The sequence below is a fragment of the Aotus nancymaae genome, unplaced genomic scaffold (genome assembly GCF_030222135.1).
Source record: "Aotus nancymaae isolate 86718 unplaced genomic scaffold, 86718_ANA_hifiasm-v0.15.2.pri h1tg000021l, whole genome shotgun sequence".
Classification (NCBI taxonomy): domain Eukaryota; kingdom Metazoa; phylum Chordata; class Mammalia; order Primates; family Aotidae; genus Aotus; species Aotus nancymaae.
Window position 1 is genome coordinate 9,823,094 of NW_026988433.1, and position 22,168 is coordinate 9,845,261.

The window sequence follows — 22,168 nt, forward strand, 5'->3', positions numbered from 1 at the left end:
CTGATTTAGAACTCCTGACCTCAAGTGATCTGCCTGCCTCAGCCACCAAAGTGCTGGGATTACAGGTGTGAGCCACTGCGCCTGGCCGAGTTTTATTCCTGAATCGTGCAGGTCTCTGTTCACTGTAGTTTAAGGTGTACCATTTAAATAACTTTGTTATCTTACTTTTTACTTGATTCCCATAGTTCTTTCAGTAGCTTCTTTTTTTCCAGGGTTTCCTTTGCCCTTTTTTTTTTTTCTTGCTTTTTCTTCGCCGCTTCTTGTTTTTCTTTGTGAACAGGACTGTTTTCACCATTGTAGAAAACATCCACTTTCTCTTGTAGGATTTTCCGAGCTAGCTTTCTGTTTTGATCAACTGATCTTGTCTGATGGCACTGTAAGAGAATATTTTATAATGTGAAAACAAGATGTTTTAAGATGGACAGGACCTCAGAAGTTACTAAATTCAACCTGTTTGCTTTTTATTTATTTATGTATGTATTTTTTGAGACAGAGTTTCATTCTTGTCCAGGCTGGAGTGCAATGGCACCATCTCAGCTCACTGCAACCTCCGCCTCTGGGGTTCAACCAGTTCTGCCTCAGCCTCCCAAGTAGCTGGGATTACAGGCGCACACCACCACGCCCAGCTAATTTTTGTATTTTTAGTAGAGATGGGGTTTCACCGTGTTGGCCAGGCTGGTCATGACATCTTGTAAGCTTTATAGAGAGGGGCAAGCCTAGGAGGGGAAGCCCCTTATTAGGTGTTCCCATGAGTCAGTGACAGTGAAGACCAGCCCCGTTCCTGCCTCTGCCCCATGGCCTCTGCTGTGTCCCACACCCTTGCTGTATTACGTGGCTTTCGCTGTGATTGTTTTAATCATTAGGAGTACTATTTTGTTTAGAAGCAACAGTGGCCTTCAAATATCTTAAAGAAGTCCCACAATAATTATGAAAGTATCAACTGACGTATCTAGTTTGTGGCCAGTGATCAACCACTTTGCATGCACCATTCCTAAGCATAAAGTTCTGTCTAAAGGAAGAAAATAGCATCTTTATTAGTCAATCATAACTCATTTACTATATAATGCCTTAGTTATTATAGGTGAGTGAGTGCCTTGCAAAGCTGTTTGATAAAAGATAAATCCTAATCTAGGTGTAGTAGCTCATGCTTATAATCCCAATGCTTTGGGGGTGCCAAAACAGGAAGATCACTTGAGGGCTGGAGTTTGAGACCAGCGTGGGCAACCTAGCGAGAACCCTCATCTCTGCCAAAAATTTAAAAATTAATTGGGTGGCCAGACACAGTAGCTCATGCCTGTAATCCTAGCACTTCGGGAGGCTGAGATGGGTGGGTCACTTGAGGTCAGGAGTTTGAAACCAGCCTGGCTAACATGGTGAAACCCCATCTCTAGTAAAATTACAAAAAAATGAGCCGGGCATCGTGGCGGGCACTTGTAATCCCAGCTACTTGGAAGGCTGAGGCAGGAGAATCACTTGAACCCAGGAGGCAGAGGTTGCAGTGAGCTGAGATTGCACTACTGCACTCCAGCCTGGGTGACAGAGCAAGACTCTGTCTCAAAAAAACAAATCAAACAAAAAACCCAAAAAGCAAAAACTGAGTGTGGTGGTACATGCCTGCAGTCCCAGCTACTCAGGAGGCTGAGGTGGGAGGACTGCTTGAGCCCAGGCATTTGAGGCTACACTGAGCCCTGATCGCACCATTGCACTCTAGCCTGGGTGATGAAGCAAGACCCTGTCTTTTAAAAACAAAAACAAAACAAGAATGGCCAGATGTGACTGTAATCTCAGCACTTTGGGAGGTCAAGGCAGGCGGATCACAAGGTCAGGAGTTCAAGACCAGCCTGAACAATATAATGAAACCCCAATCTACTAAAAATACAAAAATAACCTGGGAGTAGTGGTGGGTTCCTGTAATCCCAGCTACTTGGGGGGCTGAGGCAGGATAATTGCTTGAATCTGGGAGACAGAGATTGCAATGAGCCGAGATTGTGCCATTGCACTCCAGCCTGGGTGATGAGAGCAAGACTCTGATGGAAATCATGAACATGGGGTTATGGGGATTGCAGAGTTAATGCTGCTTAGAACAGTTCCTCCTGCATGTTTCCATGACCTGTAAGTATCTGCTGCCAGTATCGTTATACACGAAACACCTGCCTTGGCTATCTCTGTGCTGCTTCCAGGGCTCTCTGGTGATCCATGAGGCAGATGGACTAGGAGCCCCTCTGACCAGGCTTGGCTTTTTTTTTTTAGGAGCCCCTCTGACCAGGCTTGGCTTTTTTTTTTTTTTAGAAGGAGTCTTGCTCTGTTGCCCAGGCTGGAGTGCTGTAGAGTGATCTCAGCTCACTGCAACCTCTGCCTCCTGGGTTCAAGCGATTCTCCTGCGTCTGCCTCCTGAGTAGCTGGGATTACAGGCGCATACTACCATGCCCAGCTAATTTTTGTATTTTTAGTAGAGATGGGGTTTCACCATGTTGGCCAGGCTGGGAGTTATTACCGACATTTACCAAAGGGGACAGAGAGGCATGGAGGATGTGGCCACCCTAATGTTAACCAGCCAGGTCAGCTAAGGGCTGGGACTGCTAGCCAGCAACCCAGGCCTGCTGGCTGCGTCCTCAGGGACTTGGAGCCCACGGTAATGCTGGAGATCTCGGCAGCCATCTTGCAGTGGGAGTAGCTTTGAAAGAACCACACTGCCTGGGCGCCTGCCTTTATCAGCCACTGCTTAGCTTTGTCAACTTGCTGCTTCTGGGGCAGCAGCCAAGCACCAGTGCTGTCTGCCAGATTCAAGGATGGCCGCCATACCCTAGCTCCAAAAGATCCTGGAACCAGGCTTCCCAGGTGGTTGTAGGCGGAAAGGCTCAGGGATGGGATGACATCTGCAGTGCCCTCTACTGCCCAGCTGGTAGAAGGGGCTCGTGCCAGAATGAGATATGCACTTCATCTGGTCCCATTCACACTCGGGACAAATCTCTGGGGCCGTGGAACCCTTGGCTGGGGCCTCTCCCCTCAGTGGCTTTTGTCCTCTACCTTTACGACGATGCCTGAGGGGATGTGCTTTAGTACCACACAGTTGTTGGTTTTGTTGGTTGCTTGGCCCCCTGGACCATGTCCTTTCACAAACTGCTCTTCGAGTTCATTCTCATCCAGGGAAAGCAGTGCAGGATAGTCCTTCTTGCCTGCCATCTGGACCGGAGTGACAGCTATTCCTGGGGATAACAACCTCAGCTTCTCCCAAAGCTGGAGTCCCCATGGCGCCGGGCATATTCGGGTCAGGGGTGTAGGAAAATGAAATAAACCTGCGGTGCTCATAAGGAACGTGGCTCTGCTGGCTGAGGACCTGGGTTAGATGAATAAGGAGAGCTTTCAGTAAGAGGCATCTGCCCTCAAGATTATGCTTCAGATTCCAAGACAGCTTTTTATAAAGCAATTCAAACGATGACCCATCTGTTACTGGGGGATTTAGGAAATGAGTGGAGACAGATTATTCAGCAAGACACCCCTCTCCTCAGCCTTGTACTGTCTGCCATGTTACCGCTCCATGCCCTGCCAGTTAATACATATTTTCTTTTTTTTTTTTGAGATGGAGTTTCGCTCTTGTTACCCAGGCTGGAGTGCAATGGCGTGATCTCGGCTCACCGCAACCTCCGCCTCCTGGGTTCAGGCAATTCTCCTGCCTCAGCCTCCTGAGTAGCTGGGATTACAGGCACGCGCCACCATGCCCAGCTAATTTTTTGTATTTTTAGTAGAGACGGGGTTTCACCATGTTGACCAGGATGGTCTCGATATGTTGACCAGGATGGTCTCGATCTCTTGACCTCGTGATCCACCTGCCTCGGCCTCCCAAAGTGCTGGGATTACAGGCGTGAGCCACCGCGCCCGGCCTACATATTTTCTTTCAATAGACCAAAAATATCTTCCAAGCACCCAGAGGTGCTCTTTTCTAAGGAGAGGTTTTTTTTTTTTTTTGGTCAACATTGTTTATGATTGTGGTTTCTTTTTTTTTTTTTTAATTGCATTTTAGGTTTTGGAGTCCATGTGAAGAACATGCAAGATTATTGCATAGGTACATACATGGCAGTGTGATTTGCTGCCTTCCTCTCCATCACGTATATCTGGCATTTCTCCCCATGCTATCTCGCCAACTCCCCACCCCCCGCTGTCCCTCCCCTATTTCTCCCCCACAGACCCCAATGTGTGATGCTCCCCTCCCTGTGTCCATGTGTTCTCATTGTTCAACACCCACCTATGAGTGAGAACATGCGGTGTTTGATTTTCTGTTCTTGTGTCAGTTTGCTGAGAATGATGGTTTCCAGGTTCATCCATGTCCCTACAAAGGACACGAACTCATCGTTTATGGCTGCATAGTATTTAAGGAGAGGTTTTGAGTGTGAAATTGAGGCTGGGTGTGGTAGCTCATGCCTGTAATCCCAGTACTTTGAAAGGCTGAGACAGGTAGATGACGAGGTCAGGAGTTCAAGACCAGCCTGGCCAAGATGGTGAAACCCCGTCTCTACTAAAAATACAAAAATTAGGGCCGGGCGCGGTGGCTCACGCCTGTAATCCCAACACTTTGGGAGGCCGAGGCGGGTGGATCACGAGGTCAAGAGATCGAGACCATCCTGGTCAACATGGTGAAACCCCATCTCTACTAAAAATACAAAAAATTAGCTGGGCACGGTGGTGCGTGCCTGTAATCCCAGCTACTCGGGAGGCTGAGGCAGGAGAATTGCCTGAACCCAGGAGGCGGAGGTTGCGGTGAGCCGAGATCGCGCCATTGCACTCCAGCCTGGGTAACAAGAGCGAAACTCCGTCTCAAAAAAAAAACAAAAAAAAAAAAACAAAAATTAGCCAGGCGTGGTGGTGGGCGCCTGTAATCCCAGCTACTCGGGAGGCTAAGGCAGAGAATTGCTTGAACCCGGGAGGCAGAGGATGCAGTGAGCAGAGTTTGCGCCCCTGCACTCCAGCCTGGGCGACAGAGTGAGACTCCTCTGTCTCAAACCAAACCAAACCAAACCAAACCAAACCAAACCAAAGAAATTCAAAGGAATGGGGCTGTAATTTGATAAAGGTATATTAAATAGTGCATGAAGAAAGAATTAGGATCTGCGTCAAGTGCTTATATTTTAAATGTTTGAGAATCTCTGAAATCAAAATGTAAAGATGACAGTATGAGAGTCTATTTTATTTATTTAATTATTTATTTATTTATTTTGAGACTAAGTCTCACTCTCGTCCCCCAGGCTGGAGTGCAGTGGTGTGATCATGGCAACCTCTGCTTCCTGGGTTCAAGCGATTCTCCTGCCTCAGCCTCCCAAGTAGCTGGGATTACAGGCGCATGCCACCATGCCTGGCTAATTTTTGTATTTTTAGTAGAGGCGAGGTTTCACGATGTTGGCCAGGCTGTCTTAAACTCCTGACCTCAGGTGATCTTCCTGCCTCAGCCTCCCAAAGTGGTGGGATTACATGTGTGAGCCACCGCACCCGGCTGAGAGTCTATTTTATAGCTGAGCTTAAACAGTCTGACATAGTAAACATCACTATCAATCAATGTCATGATTGTTGTTTTTTTATTTCCAGTTTCATGGATTTGAATGGGAACATCTGTTCCCCTGGATGCACTGCCAGTAATATGGTCCAACTGGTACTCATCATTGGAACTACCAAGTCAACTAATTTTTTTTTTGAGACAAGTGTCTCACTCTGTCGCGCAGGCTGGACTGCAGTGGCGTGATCACAGCTTACTGCAGCCTTGACTTCCCCAGGGTCAGGTGAGTCTCTCAGCTGGGACTACAGGTACACACCACCACACCTGGTAATTATTTTTTTTGTAGAGGTGGGGTTTCACCATGTTTCCCAGGCTGGTCTTAAACGCCTAAGGTCAGGTAATCCACCTGCCTCAGCCTCCCAAAATGCTGGGATTACAGGCGTGAGCCAGTGCACCCAGCCTGTCAACTTTTTTTTTTTTGTGAGACGGAGTCTCACTCTGTCACCCAGGCTGGCATGCAGAGGCATAATCTCGGCTTACTGCAACCTTCGACTCCCAGGTTCAAGTAATTCTCTGCCTCAGCCTCACAAGTAGGTGGGACTATAAGCACCCACCACCACACCCAGCAATTTTTGTATTTTTAGTAGAGACAGGGCTTCACCATCTTGGCCAGGCTGGTCTTGAACTCCTGACCTCATGATCCACCCTCCTCAGCCTCCCAAAGTGCTGAGATTACAGGCATGAGCCATGGCGCCCAGCCTCAACTAACTTTTAATAAGGTCCTTGTTAGGCATAGCGAGGGACCTGAGATGAAAAAGAGCTAGACTGTCTTCATGGAACTTACAGGTTAGTTAGAGAAGATTTTAAAAGACAAGACAGGCCTAGCCTCTCAGCCTACATCTTTCTCCCGTGCTGGATGTTCCCTGCCCTCTAACATCGGACTCCACGTTCTTCAGTTTTGGGACTTGGACTGCCTCTCCTTGCTTCTCAGCTTGCAGACAGCGTATTGTGGGACCTTGTGATCATAATTTATTTGCATGGAAGTTTCTGAGATCATGGTGGACAGGAGGCAGGGCTAGATTGCAGCTTCAGACAGAGCAGCATGCAGAGGCTTGCATTGTTTAGCTCCAGATCCACTGCAAGAACAAACCAGCAATCCTGAGAGGATCCACAGACTCTCTGAAGGAAGTAGACTGCTCCTGCAGGATCCAGGAGACCCCCAAATAATGAGTGCCCCAACTGTGAAAATGGGAAAAGGAGACCCTCCTCTCCCGAACATACACCCTCCACTGGAGAAGGTGAAGGTCTGTTTGCGTAAGAAGTTTCTGACTTTACCAGAGCTGAGTTAGACCCAGCCAAGCGAAACACAGGGGTAAAGGAAGCAGCAGAAAGGCCCTCAGAGCTCACTGGGTCCCCAAGCAGCCCATTGCTGCATGGCACCACAGGGATCCATTGGGAGGGAGGGTGGTCAGAGAAGCAGGGGGTAAAACTCCACAGGGAGAAGGAATTCTCTAGCTGAACTTTGTAACAATTTGAACAAGGTGAGAAGCCTCCTGGCTGGAACTTGGGGAAGGGCACCAATCCGGCATGCAGACTTCACAGGTGGGGAAAAACTACAGCCCTTTTCTTACAGTTGGGAGGCGAATAGCCTTGGGCAAGTTTTTAAGCCTGTCTCATCCTCTGCCTGGAAACAGACCAGGGGCTGTTGGGGCCAGGACATGGTGGGAGTGAGACTGGCCCTTCCATTTGCCTGGGAGCTGGGCCTGTGATTGCCAGCCTTCTCCCACTTCACTGATAATCTGCAGGACTCAGCAGAGGCAGCCATAATTCTCCTAGGTACACAACTCCAGTGACCTGGGAATCTCAGTCCCATCCCCGACAGCAGCTGCAGCAAGACCTGCCCACGGAGAGTGAGCTCAGACAAGCCTAGCCCTGTCCCCACCTGATGGTCCTTCCCTATCCACCCAGGTAGGAAGACAAAGGGCTAATCTTGGGAGTTCTAGGGCCCCACCCACTGCTGGTTCCTCCCCCATACTACCACAGCTGATGCTTTCTGGAAAGCACCACCTCCTGGCAGGAGGCCAACCAGCACAAAAATAGAGCATTAAACCACCTCACAGAGTCCACTGCACCCTCTGCCACCTCCACCAGAACAGGCACTGGTATCCATGGTTGAGAGACCCCGTCGATGGTTCATATAACAGGACTCTGTGCAGATAACCTCCAGTACCAGCCAGGAACTAGGAAGACTTGCTGGGTGGCTAGACCCAGAAGAGAGACAACAATCACTGCAAGTTTGGCTCACTGGAAGCCACATCCATAGGAAAAGGGGCAGAGTACTACGTCAAGAGAACACCTTCTGGGACAAGAGAATCTAAACAGTCTTTAGCCCTAGACCTTCCCTCTGACAGAGCCTACCCAAATGAGAAGGATCCAGAAAACCAACCCTGCTAATAATGACAAAACAAGGCTCTTCACCCCCCAAAAAATACACTAGTTCACCAGCAATGGATCTAAACCAAGAAGAAATCCCTGATTTACCTGAAAAAGAATTCAGGAAGCTAATCAGGGAGAGACCAGAGAAAGGTGAAGCCCAATGTAAGGAAATTAAAAAAATGATACAAGAAGTGAAGGGAGAAGTATCCAGGGAAATAGATAGCTTAAAGAAAAAAGGCTGGGTGTGGTGGCTCACGCTTGTAATCCCAGCACTTTGGGAGGGTGAGGCAGGTGGATCATGAGGTCAGGAGTTCCCAACCAGCCTGTCCAATATGGCGAAACCCTGTTTCTACTTAAAAAATACAAAAATTAGCCAGGCGTGGTGGCGTGTGCCTGTAGTCCCAACGTTCGGGAGGCTAAGGCAGGAGAATCGCTTGGATCCGGGAGGCGGAGGTTGCAGTGAGCCAAGATTGTGCCACTGCACTCCAGCCTGGTGACAGAAGAAGATATACAAATTCTCAAAGAAGATACACAAATGATCAACAAACATATGAAAAAATGCTAAACATCACTAATGATCAGGGAAATGCAAATCAAAACCACAATGTGATACCACCTTACTCCTGCAAGAATTGCCGTAATCAAAAAACAGTAGATGTTGGCATGGAAAAGGTGAACAGGGAACATTTCTACACTGCTGGTGGGAATGTAAACTAGTACAGCCACTATGGAAAACAGTGTGGAGATTCCTTAAAGAACTAAAAGTAGAACTACCATTTGATCTAGCAATCCCATTACTGGGTATCTACCCAGAGGAAAAGAAGTCATTATTTGAAAAAAGATACTTGCACAAGCATGTTTATAAAAGCATAATTCACAATTGCAAAATTGTGGAACCAACCCAAATGCCCATCAATGAGTGGATAAAAAAACTGTGAGATATATGTGTGTGTGTGTGTGTGTGTGTGTGTGTGTGTGTGTGTGTGTATACACAACAGGCATGAGCCACATATATATACATACACACACACACACACACACACACACACACACACATATATACATGACGGAATACTATGCAGCCATAAAAAGGAATGAATTAACACCATTTGCAGTGGCCTTGATGAGATGGGAGACTATTATTCCAAGTGAAGTAACTCAGGAATGGAAAACCAAACATTGTATGTCCTCATGATAGGTGGGAGCTAAGCTATGAGGACACAATGGCATAAGAATGATACAGTGGGCCAGGTGCAGTGGCTCAGCCTGTAATCCTAGCACTTTGGGAGGCCAAAGGGGTGGATCACCTGAGGTCAGGAGTTCAAGACCAGCCTGGCCAACATGGTAAAACCCTATCTGTACTAAAAATATGAAAATTAGCTGGGAGTGGTGGCGAGTGCCTATAATCCCAGCTACTCGGGAAGCTGAGGCAGGAGAATTGCTTGAACTTGGGGGGGTGGTGGTGGTGGTGGAGGTGGAGTTTGCAGTGAGCCAGGATCACAGCACTTCACTCCAACCTGTGCGAAAGAGCCAAACTCCCTCTCAAAAAACAACAAAAGAATGATAACAACGGACTTTAGGGACTCCTGAGGAAGAGTGGAAGGGGGCGAGGGATTAAAAGACTACAAATATGGTGCAGTGTACAGTGTATATTGGGTGATATGTACACCAAAATCTCACAAATCATCACTAAAGAACTTATGCAACCAAATAGCACTTGTACCCCAATAACTGAAGAAAAAAAAAAGTATTATTTAACAATAAAACATTTAAATAGCCACTGGCGACATAAGGTTGAAACGACTTATTTAACAAAAGAATAGTAGCTGTAAGGATATGGCAAATCCCACAGGTTTTTTTTTTTCTGAGATGGAGTCCTGCTCTGTTGCCCAGGCTGGAGTGCAGTGGCGCTATCTTGGCTCACTGCAGTCTCCGCCTGCAACCTCCACCTGCCGTGTTCAAGCAATTCTCCTGCCTCAGCCTCCCGAGTAACTGGGACGACAGGTGTGCGCCACCACATGCGGCTAATTTTTTGTATTTTTAGTAAAGACAGGGTTTCACCATGTTAGCCAGGATGGTCTCCATCTCCTGACCCTGTGATCCGCCCCCCTTGGCCTCCCAAAGTGCTGGGATTATATGCGCGAGCCACCGCGCCCCGCCTAGTGTTTATTTTTATTTTTTGAGGCGGAGTTTTGCTCTTGTTGCCCAAGCTGGAGTGCAATGGTGTGATCTTGGCTCACTGCAACCTCTACCTCCCGAGTTTGGGCGATTCTCCTGCCTTAGCCTCTTGAGTAGCTGGGATTACAGGCACCATGCCCGGCTAATTTTTTGTACTTTTAGTAGGAACGGAGTTTCACCATGTTAGCCAGGCTGGTCTCAAACTCTGACCTCAGGTGATCCGCCCACCTTGGCCTCCCAAAGTGCGGGGATTACAGGCGTAAGGCACTGCGCCTGCCTGGCCGGTTTTTGTTTTTAAGGGGCAAAAGGTAGAAGAATCTGAAAGGCCTTCCATGCAAACAGGGACAAGTTGCAACCTGGCCTGCTTTCTCAGCTGGAAAATGGGTGAATTAGCCCTCTCATCTATTTCATGTATGCTTAAAAAAGATCAGAGAGGCTGGGCGCGATGGCTCACGCCTGTAATCCCAGCACTTTGGGAGCCTAAGGCAGGCAGATCACAAGGTTAGGACTTGACACCAGCCTGGCCAACATGGTGAAACCCTGTCTCTACTAAAAATATAAAAATTAGCATAGCATGGTGGTGCGCACCTGTACTCCCAGCTACTCGGGAGGCTGATGCAGGAGAATCCCTTGAACCCAGAAGGCGGAGGTTGCAATGAGCTGAGATCTTGCCACTGCACTCCAGCCTGTGCAACAGAGTGAGACTCCACCTCAAAAAAAAAAAAAAAAAGAGAAAAAGGTATTCTGGAAAGGGCTTTGTTGATACCTTTCAAGGCCTGAGACTGATTTGTAGTAAAATCTGTCACCCAGGTGGATTATGGGAACTGCAAATGTACCACTTGTTTAGAGCGTCTTTATTGAGGATCACATAGGCACTAAACACAGATGTGCTGCTTTTTTTTTCTTTTTGAGATGGAGTTTTGCTCTTGTTGCCCAGGCTGGAGTGCAATAGTGCGATCTCAGCTCACCGCAACCTCTGCCTCTCAGGTCGAAGTGATTCTCCTGCCTCAGCCTCCCGAGTAGTTGAGATTACAGGCATGTGCCACCATGCCTGGCTAATTTTGTATTTTTTGTAGAGACGGGGTTTCTCCATGTTGGTCAGGCTGGTCTCAAACTCCCAACCTCTGGTGATCCACCCACCTCAGCCTCCCAAAGTGCTGGGATTACAGGTGTAAGCCACCATGCCCAGCCTGTGCTGCCCTTTTAAACAACTGCCTCATGAGGCTCTAAATAGCTTCTTTTACTATTTGAAACCTTGTAAACTATAGTCATGGCAACTGGTCTCTGATCTAGGTGGGAGCCAGCTTCTAAGGTAACTGGATATCCAGCAGATTATTCCCCAGGTTTGCTTTCAGCCCATTCTCCTCATCCTTGGTCAACTTCCTCTGAGCCTGCTGACATCTCCTGAGCCCACTGCGAAATCCAGATACCCACCCACGAGGAAGCTGGATGGAGACACAGAATCAGTCACTGCTTTCTTGTAAACATGCACATTTCCTGTTACTTTACATGTAAGCTTCTACATTAATAACCAGTATAGCCGATACTGAGATGACACTGGTCACTTTAGAATGACAATACAATATTCTTCATCTCTACTTCTGCTATTTTTTTCTTTTTTTTTTTTGAGATGAGAGTCTTCACTCTGTTGCCCAGGCTGGAGTGTAGTGGTGTGATCTCGGCTCACTGCAACCTCTGCCTCCCGGGTTCAAGTGATTCTTCTGCTTCAGCCTCCCGAGTAACTGGGACTACAGGTGCATACCACCATGCCCAGCTAATTTTTGTATTTTTAGTAGAGACGGGGTTTCACCACATTGGCCAGGACGGTCCCGATCTCTTGACCTCAACATCCACCTGCCTTGCCCTCTCAAAGTGCTGGGATTACAGGCGTGAGTCATCACGCCTGGCCTACTTCTGCTATTTCTATGGGAAATATATATAATGCCAATGCTAGTTTTTAGTTCCAAGACTAACATTACGATCTAAACCCATGTGATCTTCTTGTGATAATCAATGTGTTGTCAGTCCTAGTGGGTGATGATTAAGATGGTACTGCCTACACTTGTGTAGTGTAAAAAAAGAAAAGCACAGCCTGGGCAACATAGTGAGACCCCACCTTTACAAAAAAAATAACAAATTAGCTGGGTGTGGTAGTCTGAGCCTGTAGTTCCGCTACTCAGGAAGCTGAGATGGGAGGGTGGCTTGAGCCTGGCAGGTTGAGGCTGCAGTGAACTGTTATTGTGCCATTGCATTCAGCCTGGGTGACACAGTAAGACCCTGTCTCAAAAACAAAACAAAAGCAATTAAAAAGTCAAAAGCAAAAAAAAAATTTTTTTCTTCTGCAGACTGCTCAGCAGGAAATTTTTTTTTTTTTTAGAAGATGGTATTGGCAAGGTGCTCCATGACTGTGAAGGGATATACTTCAAAATGGAGTGTGCCAAGGAAAGTGGTGTTTTAAAAATTGGTTTTAATGTGTATGAAATGCATATAAAATGAAATGGCTTAGAAAAACATAAATAATAAACCCAGGCACTTCTTCTGAACTCTCTATGACAAAGAATCTCCTTACCTACAAATAATTAAGTGAATAAACTAAGTCAATATCCAAAACTTATCTTTCCTTATTCCTGTTTTCGATCCACAAAACAAAATCCCTTTGTGTACCAGACAGCCTGTAGTGCCAGATTCAATTCATTATGGAACATGAGCCCCACACCTCTCTCGGAGTTTCTCATCCGCTAGCTGGTAAATCTGACCTGGCAGGACAGCACTGGTGCATAGTATAATGACAAAGAGAGGAAGTGATCCCAAGACAAGGCGAGACTCCCAGACAAAGGATGGAGAGGAAAGTGCTTTTATCGACTGCTTTGTCACCAGTCCAGTGTTTGAATCTCTACCTTTTTGTCCTAGTTCAGAGCTGCCAGACACACTGGAAGGTCTCCCACCCAACTGGGGTTCAAGAAGGTTCCCTGTGTTCAGTTACTGGCTGCTTTGTTTAACAGTTAATTCCAACAGCCAATCAGACAATTCTAGACACTTTTAGTATCTCCTGGAGCTTTGGCCCTACTCCAACGACTGCTAAAAATGACAAACACACCCATGGTTCCACTTCCCCAAAGCCCCCCCAAAAAAACCGAACTGGATTTCAGTTTTTGTGATACTCACAGAATGATCCAGTCTTTAGGGAACAATAAAAGCAGCTCAAATTATAGCTTACTGTGACATGAAAAAAGAGATCAAGAAAAATGGTACACAGAAGTGCTAGTAAGAGGAAACCAGCAGTCATGACAGCTCTGCCCCAGTTCCTTTCTTCAAATGTGAGCTTCAGTGTAGGGCTGGTGCTCTACCCTGACTCCCTCGGCTCTACTTTTCCTTTGAAGATGGCTTCTGCACTGAATGGCTGATTGCAGTTAAGGTGAAAGCTCCCATCGTTGCCCGAGTACCTTCCAATTTGGTTAAGTTCAGAGATAACAAGTCTAAGGAATTTACAAAAGGGAACATTAATTTGTGCAAGAATATTTTAAACATCTATTGAGTGTCAGGCATGGGCTTCAGGGAGCTTGAAGAGTTTGCAGCAAAAAAGAGAAATGAAGATGTGCACAAACAGGATACGTGCCATAGCTGAGGATGGAGAACATACTACAGAGCAGGGGTTCTCAAACTCTCTATGCCCCTCAACCTCCTGGAGAGCTTGCTGTCAGACTTGAAACCTATGTGCTACTGAGTGGCCTCCTTCATGACTAGATCTGGTCAGCATACCCCTTCCTCCAGCTTCCACATTCAACCTAAACCAAGACACACTATCTGCAGGGATGGCATGTTCAACTCTGCAACAAGGCTTGTGGCTGGAGCAATCACTCACAAATTAAAACTAGATGATATAGCCTACAGTCCCAGCTACTTGGGAGGCTGAGGTGGGAGGACTGCTTGAGCACAGGAGCTGTGTCCAGCCTGTGCAACATGGGGAGATCTCATCTCTGAAAAACAAAATAGGCTGGGACGGTGGCTTGCGCCTGTAATCCCAGCACTTTGGGAGGCTGAGGCAGGTGGATCACCTGAGGTCAGGAGTTTGAGACTAGCCTGGCCAACATGGCAAAACCCCGTCTCTATGAAAAATACAAAACATTGGGCCAGGTGTGGTGGCTCATGCCTGTAATCCCAGCACTTTGGGAGGCCGAAGCAGGCAGATCACCTGAAGTTGGGAGTTTGAGACCAGCCTGACTAACATGGAGAAACTCCGCCTCTACTAAAAATACAAAGTTAGCCAGGCATGGTGGCGCATGCCTGTAATCCCAGCTATTTGGGAGGCTGAGACAGGAGAATCGCTTGAACCCCGAAGGTGGAGTCTGTGGTTAGCTGAGAAAGCACAATCACACTCCAGCCTGGGCAACAAGAGCAAAACTCCATCTAAAAAATAAATTAGCTGGGTGTGGCTATCGGCACCTGTAATCCCAGCAACTTGGGAGGCTGAGCTGGGAGAATTGCTTGAACTGGGAGGCAGAGGTTGCAGTGAGCTGAGATCATGCCATTGCACTCTGGCCTGGGCAACAAAAGTGAAACTCCATCTCAAAAAAAAAAAAAAAATTAGTTGGGTATGGTAGTGGGCGCCTATAATCCCAGCTACTTGGGAAGCTGAAGTGGGAGTATTGTATGAGGCTGGGAGTTCAAGATCAGCTTGGGCAACATAGTGAGACTCCATCTCTCTTTGTTTTGTTTTTGAGATGGAGTCTGGCTTTGTCACCCAGGCTGGAGTTCAGTGGTGCGATCTCATCTCACTGCAACCTCCACCTCCCAGCTTGAAGCGATTTTTCTGCCTCAGCCTCCCAAGTAACTGGGACTACAGGCACATGCCACCATGCCCAGCTAATTTTTTGTATATTTAGTAGAGACGAGGTTTCACCATGTTAGCCAGGATGGTCTCAATCTCCTGACCTCATGATCCGCCCGCCTCGCCCTCCAAAAGTGTTGGGATTACAGGCGTGAGCCACTGTACCTGGCCTATCTCTTTTATTTAAAAAAACAAAACCCAAAAATAAAAGCCTAGATGTAGGAGGTGATACTGTGTCATCAAGAGCTCTCACTCTGGAGAGAAGAGGATGGTAAAGCCTTTGATTTCATGTCTCTGGAAAGGATAAAGGATATTTGAGGCATTTGAGGCTGGGAATGGTGGCTCACGCCTGTAATCCCAGCACTTTGGGAGGCCAAGGGGGGCAGATTACCTGAGGTTGGGAGTTCAAGATCAGCCTGGCTAACATGGTGAAACCCTATCTCTACTTAAAATACAAAAAATTAGCCAGGTGCAGTGGCACACGCCTGTAATCCCAGCTACTCGGGAGGCTGAGGCAGGAGAATCGCTTGAACCCAGGAGGTGGAGGTTGCGGTGAGCCGAGATCATGGCACTGCATTGCAGCTTGGGCAACAAAGCGAGACTCTCATCTCAAAAAAAAAAAAAAAGAAAGAAATGCAGAGCCTCAGATTCAAACGATTCTCCTGCCTCAGCCTCCCGAGTAGCTGGGATTACTGCCATGCGCCACCATGCCTGACTAATTTTTGTATTTTTAGTAGAGACAAGATTCACCATGTTGGCCAGGCTGGTCTTGAACTCCTGACCTTAGGTGATCCACCTGCCTCGGCTCCGAAAGTGCTGGGCTTACGGGTGTGAGCCACGGTGCACAGGTGAGGTTCTGCATTATTATTATTTTTATTTTTTGAGATGGAGTCTCACCCTGTCCCCAGGCTGGAGTGCAATGGTGTGATTTCAGTTCACTGCAACCTCCGCCTTCCGGGTTCTACTGATTCTCCTGCCTCAGCATCCTGAGTAGCTGGAATTACAGGCACCACCCCCCACCACCATGTCTGGTTATTATTATTTTTGTGTGTGTGTTTTTAGTAGAGATGGGGTTTCATCATGTTGCCCAGGCTGGTCTCAAACTCCTGAACTCAAGCAATCTGCTTGCCTCAGCCTCACAGAGGTGACAGGGATTACAGTCATGAGCCACCATGCCCAGTCTGTTTCTTTATTTTATTTTATTTAAAAAAAAAAAAAATTTTTTTTTTTTTTTTTTGAGATGGAGTTTTGCTCTTGTTACCCAGGCTGGAGTGCAATGGCGCAATCTCGGCTCACTGCAACCTCTGCCTCCTGGGTTCAGGCAATTCTCCTGCCTCAGCCTCCTGAGTAGCTGGGATTACAGGCGCATGCCACCGTGCCCAGCTAATTTTTTGTATTTTTAGTAGAGACGGAGTTTCACCATGTTGACCAGGATGGTCTCGGATCCCTTGACCTCGTGATCCACCCGCCTCGGCCTCCCAAAGTGCTGGGATTACAGGCGTGAGCCACCGCGCCTGGCCCTAAAAAAATTTTTTTTTTAAGATGAGGTTTCGCCATGATGGCCAGGCTGGTCTTGAACTCCTGACCTCAGGTGATCCACCCACCTCAGCCTCCCAAAGTGCTAGGATTACAGGCGTGAGCCACTGCGCCCAGCTTGTTTCTTATTTTTATAACATTTAAGAGGTTGAGACAAGAATTCAGGAGGGCCAATTACTTGCTTATTCAGTCTTGTCTCTTCCTTAATAAGGAGATGAAACCATAGATCTCAAAACAATGACCTAATAAACAGCTAAGGGCCAAACAACATTGAGGTTAAACAGACCAATGTGCAATGTTGCAGCTTTGAAAAAACAAAATGGCCAGCAGGTGGTGCCAGAAGCTAAGTGAGGGGAGAATGATTTTCTGAGAAATGCTTAATAATTCATGTTTCAAAAACCTGTTTTGGGCTGGGTGCGGTGACTCACACCTGTAATCCTAGCAATTTGGGAGGCCGAGGTAGGCAGATTGTTTGAGCTCAGGAGTTTGAGACCAGCCTGGGCAACATGGTGAAACCCTCCTCTCTACTAAAGTACAAAAAATTAGCCAGGCGTGGAGGTGTGCGCCTTTAGTCCCAGCTATTTGGGAAGCTGAGGCAGAAGAATTGTTTGAACCCGGGAGGCGGAGGTTGCAGTGAACTGAGGTTGCGCCACTGCACTCCAGCCTGGGCGACAGAGTGAGACTCCATCTCAAAAAAAAAAAAAAAGTGTTCTGCTGCTCTCTGTAAAATGGGAGTTAAAAAAGAAAGTAGTCTTTCTCTGTCTTTCACATCTTCCTGTTAGCTTGCTGTAGGTGCCTGAAATCCTTAAGGGCTGAAACCTCTCCAATAGAACCAATGAGTATCAGTGGTCAGGCTTGAAACAGATCATGCCACTTCCTAGACTTGAGGTTTTACAATGAAGATAAAGCACGCTTCACTCACAGTGTTTGCAGACAGTTATTTCTCAAATAAGGAAAGCAAAATAGATTGAGCAGGAAAATACAGAGCTGTTAGCTGGGCATGATGGCTCACGCCTGTAATCCCAGCACTTTGGGAGGCCGAGGCAGGTGGATCACCTGAGGTCAGGAGTTCAAGACCAGCCCTGCCAACATGGTGAAACCCTGTCTCTACTAAAAATACAAAAATTAGCTGGGTGTGGGGGCAGGCACCTGTAATCTCATCTACTTGGGAGGCTGAGGCAGAAAAATTGCTTGAACCTGGGAGGTAGAGGTTGCAGCAAGCTGAGATTGCGCCACAGCACTCCAGCCTGGGCAATAAGAGTGAAACTCCATCTCAAAAAAAAAAAAATGAGAAAACAAAGGAAATGCAGAGCTGTTGTCTTTGATTTTGGGGGACGGGAGGAAAAGAAGACTACTCTAGGTCTGGTCTAAATTTAACAGGCTTAATGCTTGAAAGCTTAATGCTGCAGAATTCAAGAGACAGCTAATGAAGTAAAGAGGAAAACATTCACTTCACACAATCCCAATATCTCGTTCATTTTAATTTTATTTTTGAGCTGGAGTTGCGTTCTTGTCACCCAGGCTGGAGTGCAATGGCATGATCTTGGCTTACTGAAACCTCTGCCTCCTAGGTTCAAGTGATTCTCCTGTCTCAGCCTCTCAAGTAGCTGGGACTACAGGCACCTGCCATCATGCCCGGCTAATTTTGTATTTTTAGTAGAAACAGGGTTTCACCATGTTGGCCAGGCTGGTCTCAAACTCCTGACCTCAGGTGATGTGCCCACCTTGGCCTCCCATAGTGCTGGGATTACAGGTGTGAGCCACCGTGCCCTGCCCAGTTTATTTTTTTTAAGCAGAAAACTTTGAATCTGCAGAATTACACCTGTCCTATTTTGTGTGTATCATATTTCTTCTTTTTTTTTTTTTTTAGCCAGAGTCTCACTCTGTCGCCCAGGCTGGAGTGCAGTGGCTCAATCTAGGCTCACTGCAACCTCTACCTCCCAGGTTCAAGCGATTCTCCTGCCTCAGCCTCCTGAGTGGTTGGGACTACAGGACGATGCCATGCCTGGCTTATTTTTTGTATTTTTAGTAGAGACAGGGTTTCACTGTGTTGCCCGGGTTGGTGTCAAAATCCTGAGCTTAGGCAATCCCCCTGTTGGCCTCTCAAAGTGCTGGGAGGCATGAGCCACTATGCCCAGCCCCGTATTTCTTCAATTTATAACATCTAACAGGATCTTAATAATTTATCAACTACACTACTAAAACAGAAACAAATTAGAAAAGCAGCAATAACAACACAGTATATTTTCTTCTAAAAGTTTCAAAGCCTATACTACTATTAATGATGCCTTGTATTTGTTTAGTACTTAAACATATCCAAATCAAAGCACTTTCTTTTTTTTTTTGAGACTGGGTTCCCCTTTGTCGCCCATGTGGAGTGCAGTGGCATAAAAATGGCTCAGTGCAGCCTTGATCTCCTGGGCTCAAGCAAGCCTCTTTGCCTCAGCCTCCTCAGTAGCTGGGACCACAGGTGTGTGCCACCACACCTGGCCAGTTTTAAATTTTTTGTAGAGACAGGGTCTTGCCATGTTGCCCAGGCAGGTCTCAAAATCATGGACTCCAGCAATCCTCCTGCCTCACTCTCCCAAAGTGATGGGACTATAGATGTGAGCCACCACATCCAGCTGCAAAGGACTTTCAAATACATTATTGTATTTAATACAAATAAAGAAAATAAGAGATGCACACTTCCTGATTATCTCAGGAAGATCTATCTTGGAAGACCATTAGGTTTTCAATTTTTGAAATTAAATTATCCTTTCTATAGTTTGTTTCATTACTTTTCATAATATCTCCTGATCTTTTTCCAGTTCCTTAGGCAATGTTAGCTCCTTTTCCTTAACTTTTTATTTTTTAAATTTTTATTTATTTAGTTTTTTTGAGACAGAGTCTCACTCTGTTGCCCAGGCTGGAATGCAGTGCCATGATCTTGGCTTACCACAACCTAGACCTCCTGGGTTCAAGCAACTCTCCTGCCTCAGCCTCCCGAGTAGCTGAGATTATAGGTGCTAGCCACCATGCCCGCCTAATTTTTGTATTCTTAGTAGAGACGGGGTTTCACCACATTGACCAGGCTAGTCTCGAACTCCTGACCTCAAGTGGTCCAGCTCCTCAGTCTCCCGAGGTGCTGGGAGTACAGGAATGAGCTACCATGCCCAGCCAACTCTCTCTTTTTAAAAAGACTAGTCAGGTACAGTAGAGAAGAGGAAAAGAGTAGAACAAGGAGTTTGATCTGTGACTATAAACAATCAATTAAGATAACTTACTACTTAAAAAAACAACAACAACAAAAAAGATAATTCTCTACTATTGGACCAGCCTGACTTTCTCTATTTAACGACTTCTCTCATTTCTTCTTTTGTCCCAGAAAGGCCCTACTGCTGAGGAGTGTGAGCTCTGTGGCCAACAGATCTGCATTCAGTGGGCAACTTTGGCCCTATTTCCTCATCTGTAAAACGGAGACACTACTACCTAGAGTGAGAACAAAATCATAAATGTTGTCACAAATGTAAAGCACTTAGTGCTCATTAAATGGGAGCATGTCAGATCTCTCAACTACAAGGCTGAGGAACTTTGGAATGACATACGCTGCGGTCTTATGACACAAACTCAATCTGGGAACTGATTATTTCATGGGCCTTTGTTTTAGTGCTTAGGGTGAAAAGGCATCTAGAACAGTGGCTTGCCAATTATTTTACTTGGTACAGTAAGAAGTACTTGAAAACCATGGCATTACTGAAAACATGCTATTTGGTGGGGTAATAATTCTGGTCTGTGAAATCAAGTACCAAGGAGATCACTGTGATGCCAAAAAAAAAAAGGCCTGACTTCCCAGGAGGCTCATGCTGAAAGATAAAACCATCTTCAATGCAGCAAGTCCTAGTTTAAACAAATATCTTCTGGAATTATGTAATATAATAAAAATAATAATAAAAAGACAGGAATTACCAAATTTGCAGTTTAAAAATTGCCAGGTGCAGTGGCTCATGCCTGTAATCCCAGCACTTTGGGAGGCTGAGGCAGGATGCTGACTTGAGGTCAGGAGCTCGAGACCAGACTGTGCAATATGGCAAAACCCCATCTTTACTAAAAATACAAAAAGTTAGCCGGGTGTGGTGGCAGGCACCTGTAGTCCCAGCTACTCGGGAGGCTGAGGCAGCAGAATCGCTTGAACCCGGGAAGCAGAAGTTAAAGTGAGTTGAGATCGCACCATTGCAGTCCAGCCTGGGTGACAGAGGGAGATTGTCCCCCTGCCACACAAAAAAAGTTAAAAAAAAAAAAAATAGGGCTGGGCGAGGTGGCTCATGCCCGTAATCTCAGCACTTTGGGGAGGACGAGGCGGGCGGATCACAAGGTCAAGATATCGAGACCATCCTGGCCAACATGGTGAAACTCGTCTCTACTAAAATACAAAAATTAGTTGGGCGTCGTAGCATGCGCCTGTAGTCCCACATACTTGGGAGACTGAGGCAGGAGAATCGCTTGAATTCGGGAGGTGGAAGTTGCAGTGATCCGAGATTGTGCCATTTCACTCCAGCCTGGCGACAGAGCCAGACTGTCTCAAAATAAATAAATAAAATAAAATAAAAATAACGGATAGGTATACCTAGGAAGCTCCAAGGAGATGGAAAGCCTCCTGGCAGATCTGTTATTCCAACGGCAAATCCATTTCCTGTGTCGTGGAGGCCTAAGTGATAGTCCCAGGGACGTCCCTTTACTGTGAGCCAGGACTCCTGGAGGGAAATCTAGGAGCTGGAAGGACCTTAAAGGTTAACTAGGATGAAGAACGTGGCCTGCACGGTGCGCATGAAACAAGCTGGGAACCCACGGGAAGGAGAGCGGGTTCCTTGCAGTCCTTTAGAAGTAGGACGCGGTGGCTCACGCCTGTGATCCCACCAGAGCTTTGGGAGGCTGAGGAAGGAGGCTCTCTTGAGGTCAGGAGTACGAGACCAGACTGGGCAACATAGTGAGACCCCCCCCATCTCTTAAAAAAAAATCTCCACAAAAGCCCAGCAAGGGCAGTTCTGACCCCTACTACGTGCCAGGCCTGAAACAGCACCTGATGCGTGCTCACAGCTCCATTCCGCTCAATTCAGTACGTGAAGATCTTTCCGTTTCGCCTTGGGCCTCCATGGAACCGGTTTCTCCAAGACGACAGTCTCTCCTCTCCTCTGCCCTGAGTGCTTGAACAGCCCCAGAGCCGACCCCCAGCACCTAGCGTTAACCAGGTCCCGAGAAAACTTAGCTCGGGGGTCAGGGCCGGCCCCACCCCACAGCCAGAGGGGCCTCAGGTAAACTGGCTGCGCCACTCGGGGTCGCAAGCCGGGAAAAACCGAGCGTCCCAGCTCCCAGTCCTCTCTCCGGAGCCCTTGACAGTCGTGGGCAGCCGTAGGGTTACCTGGCTTCTTCGCGGAAGCTTACCTGGTCTCAGGGCCCGACTCCTTCCCTCAGCGTTTTAGGGGAATCCGAATCACCGCAGCAGAGGACTGTCAATCGCGTCCCCTGAGCTGCGCAAGCGCTGTACCCTGGTCGCGGTTTCCCTCATCTGCCGGAGGCTGAAGTTTACTAACTGCGCATGCGAGAAACTGAGGCTTCTTTCCTGCGTGGCGGCGGCAAGCTCTCAGAGAGCCAATCAGAGAAGAGACCTTAACAGCAATCCCTCCCCTTCGTCACTCCCCTGGGGTTGGACATCTCTCTTTGGCTGG

At 47.1% G+C, this 22,168-nt stretch overlaps 1 protein-coding gene across 1 annotated transcript; it reads right to left on the reverse strand.

The window, feature by feature from the left end:
- Positions 1-79: 79 nt before the first annotated feature.
- On the reverse strand, positions 80-22,022 carry MTRFR (mitochondrial translation release factor in rescue). The gene is made up of 4 exons (XM_064379623.1): positions 21,885-22,022; positions 4,244-4,327; positions 3,028-3,337; positions 80-374 (listed from the first exon to the last, which is right to left on the reverse strand). Exons 2-4 carry the CDS (start codon positions 4,321-4,323, stop codon positions 162-164), a joined length of 603 nt encoding a protein of 200 aa, XP_064235693.1. The 5' UTR covers positions 4,324-4,327; positions 21,885-22,022; the 3' UTR covers positions 80-161.
- Between the last annotated feature and the right edge of the window lie 146 nt (positions 22,023-22,168).

What these genes read in the sequence shown, in the direction of transcription:
- MTRFR (XM_064379623.1), bottom strand. Translation starts at nt 4,323, where the DNA reads ATGGATGAACCTGGAAACCATCATTCTCAGCAAACTGACACAAGAACA. An exon ending in CCGCATGTTCTCACTCATAG is followed by an intron (nt 3,338 to 4,243) that starts GTGGGTGTTGAA and finishes CATCTAACCCAG; the next exon opens with GTCCTCAGCCAGCAGAGCCA. An exon ending in CCTCAGGCATCGTCGTAAAG is followed by an intron (nt 375 to 3,027) that starts GTAGAGGACAAA and finishes ATTCTCTTACAG; the next exon opens with TGCCATCAGACAAGATCAGT.